This window comes from Pinus tabuliformis, chromosome X (assembly GCF_031772625.1).
Source record: "Pinus tabuliformis cultivar Carrire ecotype Pingquan chromosome X, CPIR1, whole genome shotgun sequence".
Taxonomy (NCBI): domain Eukaryota; kingdom Viridiplantae; phylum Streptophyta; class Pinopsida; order Pinales; family Pinaceae; genus Pinus; species Pinus tabuliformis.
In genome coordinates, this window is record NC_142308.1 from 1,689,210,483 (window position 1) to 1,689,218,132 (window position 7,650).

Genomic DNA, 7,650 nt, shown 5'->3' on the forward strand with positions numbered 1-7,650 from the left:
TTAACTGTCTATCTATCCTTTTATTTATTTATTCATTAAATTTTTGTTTATTTATTCAATATTATCATTATCGTTTTTATTATATTTGTTTTATTATTATTAATATTACTATATTATTTTCCGCTATAAAATTTATGTAGATTTTAATTTTAAACTTTTAACCTATTTAAATTAGAATATATTTTTTGAAATTAAATATTTTATTCAGTCAATAACTAGAGGCTTAATTATTCAATTCTTTAGTTTTATTTTTATTTAATTATTTGGTTGGTCCTAGCTATTTATCATTTAGTCATAACTTAAAATTTAAATAAATGTATTTTTTACTTAGTCAAAATAGGTTATATAAATATTTGTTTAGATAGTCAATTCTAAACATTTAATTTTTTCCAATTAATATGATTTAATAAATATTTTTTTAAATTATCGTTCATTATTTAAATTTTGTTAGAGGCTTCCTTCCTTAATATTCCGAATATTGGGTCAAAGCTAGTTGTTACATTCTACCATGGAAAAACCACACTAGATGGTTTGAAACGTATCGAAAAAGAAACTCTATATATGATTAATATGGAAAAATATCCCAACTATAATAATAATTATCATACTAATCATAATTATAATATAATAATAATAATAATACTTTTTATATAATAATTATTTTTATACCATTCTTGTTATATATTTATCAACATTAATTTTAATATTAATATTAATTCTATAACATTAATAGGTTTATAAGTAGAACTTCGGGGTAAATCACATAAAGAACCACACTAGTTGGTTCGAAACGCATCGACAAATGTCTCTCTTTATGTGATTTACAGTGAAGTTCTACTTATAAATATTATGGATCACAGAAGCCTCAATTCAACAATTAATAGGATTATTTTAATTATATTTATTAATATGATTGTACATCTTGTTGATATATTTTAATTAACATATATCAACTATACTTATTAATATAATTGTACTAATAAATAAATATTTATTTAATAAACCAATAATAATGATAAATTATATGTTAATAAAAGATTGCCCACTTTAGATGTGAAGTCCATGTAAAGTGTCTTGATATAGATTTGCACAATTGAATATAAATATTTCATAAAGTGCTAATAAAGTGAAATATGAAGTTCATGTGGCCGATATACATTATTTTTCGGACTCTAGTACTGTCAGCATAGTTCTTGCAATTTTTGTTAATAATAGAAATGTGGTCAAGCCACTTTATTGTAAAGGCCCTGTAATTTCCATGAAAGTAATCCCTGAATCCCATTCACAGAAACATTCAATTTAGCCTTTCGAAGCGAGTGATATCTGGCCGGCGTTGAATTTGATAAGCATATTCGTTTCTCTTATTTAAAAACCAAGTATGGCTGATAACATTTACTTAAATGTTTAAAAAATTTATTCTTATATAAATATATATAACTCTAATATTCTATATATAAGCAATTGTAAATAGAAGCGTAGAAAATCAAATAGAATAAGTTCGTAATATAGGTGATAATATTATAAGATAAATACTAGACTATTTAGAGCTTATAATGTTAAGATTTTGAGATGGAGTTTAAAACAAGTAAGAAAGGTTTTTATAAGGTTGAGATTTTAAGATAAACATAGATTTATTATAGATTTATTTACCATATATATATTAGAAAAAGTTTATTTTTATCTTTATTTATATTTTTCAATTTGCATGGTGCACTTTTAAAAATAAACATTAAAACCCAAATTTTAGAAAAAGTTTATCTTTATCTTTATCTATATTATTCAATCTTTGTGCACTTTTTAGAATAAAGATTAAACATTAAAACCAAAATCTTAAAAATTGAAAATAATGAGTAAAAAATAATTAGTATCCAATTTATATCTTGATTCATTAAATAAATTTACATGTAAATAAATTTTCCCTCTAAAATATTGAAATATAAAAAGATAATAATACATAATATTTAAATAATAAGTAAAAAATGAATTATTGTCAAATTTATATCATGGTTTCCGATTTTATGATGCAGACGCATTGTTTCAGACAGATAGATGATATCTTATCATAATTGGAATCTTGTAAAGTGGATATCCTTTAGTGTATATTTATATATTAAAAGTTTGCACATAATTTCTTACAATGACCGGTGGATGCTCCTCAGCAATGACGTTTTGACGCTGATGCCCAATATTTTTAAAGTTGAATATACATAGTTGATGGGACTAGATGATTTTGCAAAATTACTCAAAATATGCCCACCTCCATAGACATATTGAGTGCCCTTGCGGGTTTAGCACTAGCAGCAATTCTTTTCTATATAAAAGAAAAATGTATGAAGTCGTGTATCACAATTCACAGGAAGAATGCTTGAAGCTGTATGTGATAGTTTCATTTTGAAATTAACTTAATCAACGAGAGTATAAAGTATTAGTCCTGAATTAATGTTAAATTAAATTTTAATTTGAAAGTAGATATTTTGAAATTGGAAGGTTTGGAATATGTTTTAAAATTGTTTGGTTAAGAATTTGTTTTTTCAAATTTCACGTAACTAGTTATATAATTTTTTTTTGAATTTAATAATGATGAATCAAGTTATATTAGCTATAACAATCAGTAATAACTGTCCTACTATTAATTTGAAAATCATAATAAATTTTCTTTCTATTTAAAAAACATATTTTTGAAAATATAAATAAAAATAAACTTTTTAAAATATTTTAAAATTAGATAAATAAAAATTATATTTTGAAAGTAAAGATAAAAGTAAACCTTCTAAAATATTTTGAAATTAGATGGATAAAAAGATACCTCGTTCGTGTGGGAATGTGCATCAGATATCTCAGATTCCTGTCCATTGAATTTTACATCAGATTTGGATATATTATAAGAATATATGAAAATAAGGAAGGCTCCAAGGGAATAGCTGAAAATCGAAACTCAGAGTAAATAGAAAAAGGTCCACGGACACCGGTGCTCATAGTCTGTCAGAGGAATCACATTAATGTCAATGTTCCGTATATTCCGCACAGCATATTCTGTATAAACGAAGAATTATGCATGAAGTGGATTTCCAATAGTCCGTGAACTAACTCATGAAAACTCAAGTTCCGAGGTAAATTGGTTACCGTGCGCAAGCTTGGTACGACCAGTTCCCGAAGGGAATGTTGACTGCCACGGAGTAGAGTTACGGCCATAAGTTTGGATAGAGAAACTGTAATGAAGTAATCGAGCCTAGGGCGGGAAGGAGAATAAAAATTGGATGAAGAAATATAAACACGCAATCGAATCCATCTGGATATCGATGCCGAATCTTCACTCAAAATGCGCAGATGTTGTAGGAGTATTAAATGCAAGATGCCATATCCACCCAATATAAGTAACACTTCTCAGATGGAAATTTCAATTTGGCGACACGAGAGGGGGAGAATTTTGCGCTAGTGTTACTAAAAAAAAATGGGACTGAGATCTAGAGCCTATTAAGAAATTTAAGAATCTCTGAAATCTATGCAGTTTTTACAAGAAAATGGCAGGATAATTTGAGGGAAGATAGAAAGGCAGGGAAAATAATCCGTGGATAAGTATAAAAGCAGGTATAGTAATAGGATCTAATAGACAGATTTGAAAAGGGCTGTAACGATTCCTTAATTTATGGTTACTAGGAGGAGGTGGGATCTAGCTATCAAGTGTCAGAAATTGCACAAATGTATGATTGGGCAGGCCTGCCATCGGTAACAATATAGCTTAATCCATATCCTAGATATTTTCTCCCTACCTACCCAATTCCATACATAGGTCTCCACGAACGCACTGTCTTCATTCATTCAATAGTTGCATTTTTTCCTTGTGCGTATGGCTTCCTATTATATAGCAACACTCAGATCCTGTCACAGTGTTTTATAGTGCCTGCCTGCCTTGTGTGGTTGTAAGGAAACCCAGAGCGAGTTTGAGTTTGAATCAGAATGCCTCAATTTTCAATGTCCTTGGAGCAGTTGGCCAAGCAAATCAATGATCCCCAGTTTATCAAATGTGATGCCAAGGGATATTATTGTAACTCCACGAGATTGGAGGAGGTGGAGGGAGCTATCATTGTGGGTGCTGGTCCTTCTGGCATGGCCAGCGCTGTGTGTCTCAAGATGGAAGGCATACCAAGTATTGTGATTGAGAAGGAGGAGTGCATAGCTTCCCTGTGGAAGAACAAAACCTACGATCGTCTCAAGCTCCACATTGCCAAAGAGTATTGCCAGCTTCCCTTCATGCCTTTCCCAGAGTATTATCCCACTTTTGTCTCTAGAGATCAGTTTCTTGATTACTTGGATCGTTATGCACAGCAATTTCAAATTCAGCCTCGTTTCTGTCAAGTAGTGGAATCTGCCAGATTCTGTGAAAACTCTCAGAGGTGGCACGTTCTATGTTCGGGTCGTTATAATTATACTGATCTGCCCAATGCGGTAGAGTTCAAGGAGTACGTTGGAAAATGGCTGGTGGTTGCAACCGGGGAGAATGCTGAGGTCGTGAGGCCTCATATCTCTGGGATTGACAGTTTTAAAGGGACTGTCATTCATTCCAGTGAGTACAAGAATGGTTTCGAGTATGAATATAAGAAGGTTTTGGTTGTTGGATGTGGTAACTCTGGGATGGAGATAGCTCTCGATCTTGTCAACTACAATGCCAGGCCATCCCTTGTAGTTCGCAGTTCGGTTAGTATATTGTACTTCTTCTTTTTCTCAGAATTAATCATACCATAACATAAGAAATCACCACTATTATCCAGCGTCTCATGTTATTTGACTTTTCCTTCACTCAATAGTCTTATCCTCTAATTTTTCGAAGTTACCCGCTAAGTTTTTCGAAGTTATCCTCTCTTGAAACTCGGAGTAGTTACACAGGTGTAAGAACAGCCTGTGAATGTGAACTTGGCAGGGAGCAAATATCAATCCATTCATCGGTGGATCAATCAGTTGGTAGGTAGGATTATTTATGACTTCGACTGCCACGCTTAGTTAACAGGAATAAGTTTATTGCTGTTAAGATAAGATAGATTCAACCATTGAAATGATACCCGACTCTTAGTGTTAAACGCAGACAACATGATTTAACTGATCCATAATACTGCCACTTTTCTCGTAAACGGGAAATTAGTGCATAGAAATATTTTTAGCAGGATATCGTTTTATGTACGAGTGAGATTTAGTGTTTTGGAATACGTGCATAAGATTTAGTGGGTTGCAATGCATGTATTTACAGTGTTCGATGGTTAATAAAATTTAGTGTGTTATCTTTGAATTAAGGAAATAGTTTAATAACTCAAATTTAAAAATTTAAAAGTAAAGGTAATCAAGCAGCTTTTGTAACCTTTAGTGGATAATGTTTCGAAATGGCACATCCGGCTGATTAATCACCCTGCTAATTCATTATTCTGTTATGTTGGGTTTTTCCCTTTGTTTAAGAAACAAAAAGGAGGGAAGTGCTAAAAAGGAGGAAAGTGTTAACCAACACGCAGGTTTGGGAATAAGAGGGTCACGTGCCGAAGTTGGCCGATCTAGTACCTAAATGCAAGTGCTGTTATTTCTAGGGCCATAGCATTGTACACGAACAACAATAAATTTCTAGAATGTTTGATGGTGGAGCTAATGTAGATTGTGTTGTGGGACTGTTCGTTGTTTTTCTTTTTTTTTTCTTCACTTGGGTTCACATTTGTTTGGAAAGCTATTACCTACCTTGATTTTTGGGAATAACAGATAGATGTTGTTTGTGTACCAAATTGATACACTGAACCACATAAAAATATCTGGAGTGTTTGATGGGCACCCCATCCCAACCATTTACTCCATGTAGGTCTGAACAAATAAAACATGGTGGTTAATGGTTTTCTGTTTGCATGCGTTGCAGGTACACGTTCTACCTCGGCAAATGCTGGGCAAATCCACGTTTGGTTTAGCAATGAAGTTGATGAAGCTCTTCCCTGTCCGAATCGTGGATCGTCTGCTACTGCTGTACAGTAAATTCACTCTGGGCAACACTGCCTCCTACGGTCTTAGCAGACCCGTGGAAGGCCCGTTGGAGCTTAAAAGTAAAACGGGCAAAACCCCCGTTCTGGACGTGGGTACCGTGGCAAAGATACGCACTGGTGACATCAAGGTATATAAGATAAAAATAAATATATTGGTGATTATTTTTTTATTTTTCCCAATAGCAGGTTAATGTTGTTAGTAGACTCAGCTATTAACAAATAGGTAGATGTTGTTAGTAGACTCAGCTAATAACAAATTGATCCTTGATTCCTTTGATTCTTTGAAAATAACAAGTAGATGTTGTTAATAGACGCAGCTAATACCAAATTGATATAATAAACAACATAAAAACAAAACAAAACACCCACTGCCATCTTAATAATGATTTTAATGCAAACTAAAGACACAGTTTGTCAATGGCAGGTTTTTCCCAACATAAAAGGCATTACTGCCACAGGAGTGCAATTCGAGGACGGCCATGCTGAAGACTACGACGTAATAATCTTGGCCACTGGTTACAGAAGCGATGTCCCCCGTTGGCTGAAGGTAGTTTTACAACATTTAGTTTGAGTTCCTGACTATTAATTTTTTTCTTGATTTCTGCAGATTACAATACTGAAACTTAAAATTCTAAAAAAATTAACCCGAATCATTGTCCCAATAATGGTAAAAAAGTAGACTATGTTTCATTTAATCATTGGGTATATGATTTTTGAACCTTCAGGATGATGGCGGGTTTTTCTCAGAAGAGGGACTCCCTAAAGCTCCATTTCCTAACAACTGGAAGGCTGTAGGTAAGAAAGGTTTGTATGCTGCGGGTCTATCTCGAAGGGGTTTACTAGGGTCTTCCATTGATGCGCAGCTTATTGCTCGAGATATAAAAGAAGGTTATAATAATTGCGTTAACAACTCTGTAAGATCATAGAACGACTTGTACGCCGAGTTTTCGAGTTCCTTCTCCTCCTCATAACTAATTTCTGCCAAGCGGATGAAATATCTAGTGTAGTCCGATGTTTGACTGAAAGCTTTGTAAATATTAGATGGGCAAGCAAACGGTTGTTATACCTATATTTTCGACGCCATGCCTGACTGCCTACCTACCTGCGTATTTTGATAACCTGCATCTGACCCATTATAATATGAAAGTAGTTGTTTGATCATGATTCCACTAATATATTGAACTTGATTTAAAGTGCTAAAGGAATCTCAATGTATTTAATTAAGCCTCACTATCTACCAGCACCACTTGGAATTGGAACAATTAATGGGGACTCGAGGTTCAGTAAACAGAAACATGAAAGATACTCACAATGATGACCATGCCTATGAAAATCTTTCTTGCTTTCATCTTTTGCTATTTTATTAAATGCATGTAGCAGTGAAGATTACATTGCATCAGATTTCTTTGCAACAAGCACTGAGCAATCATTAAAATAAAGTCGGCAAAAGCCCATAAAATGTTTGCAACAAGCACTGAACAATCATTAAAATAAAGTCGGCAAAATCCCATAAAACATTTTTCATAGATTCCAATCAACGGTCATTTCAAAATATTTTATATGCAATCCTTTCGATATGAATGGGCATGCCGTTTTATGATTAATGGGCACTTCATTTTCTTCACATGCAAATATATATTAA

The 7,650-nt window shown here is 32.8% G+C and overlaps 1 protein-coding gene across 1 annotated transcript; it reads left to right on the forward strand.

The window, feature by feature from the left end:
- Nucleotides 1-3,094: 3,094 nt before the first annotated feature.
- Nucleotides 3,095-7,136, forward strand: LOC149146505 (indole-3-pyruvate monooxygenase YUCCA2-like). The gene is made up of 4 exons (XM_089448736.1): nt 3,095-4,695; nt 5,888-6,136; nt 6,433-6,555; nt 6,734-7,136. The coding sequence occupies exons 1-4, from the start codon at nt 3,958-3,960 to the stop codon at nt 6,932-6,934; spliced, it is 1,311 nt and encodes a 436-aa protein (XP_089304862.1). The 5' UTR covers nt 3,095-3,957; the 3' UTR covers nt 6,935-7,136.
- The last annotated feature ends 514 nt before the right edge of the window (nt 7,137-7,650 follow it).

Bases quoted from the DNA above. Each gene is read 5' to 3' on its own strand.
- LOC149146505 (XM_089448736.1), top strand. From the start codon at position 3,958: ATGCCTCAATTTTCAATGTCCTTGGAGCAGTTGGCCAAGCAAATCAAT. The intron at 4,696-5,887 runs GTTAGTATATTG...CATGCGTTGCAG, and splicing joins CCCTTGTAGTTCGCAGTTCG to GTACACGTTCTACCTCGGCA. The intron at 6,556-6,733 runs GTAGTTTTACAA...TTGAACCTTCAG, and splicing joins ATGTCCCCCGTTGGCTGAAG to GATGATGGCGGGTTTTTCTC.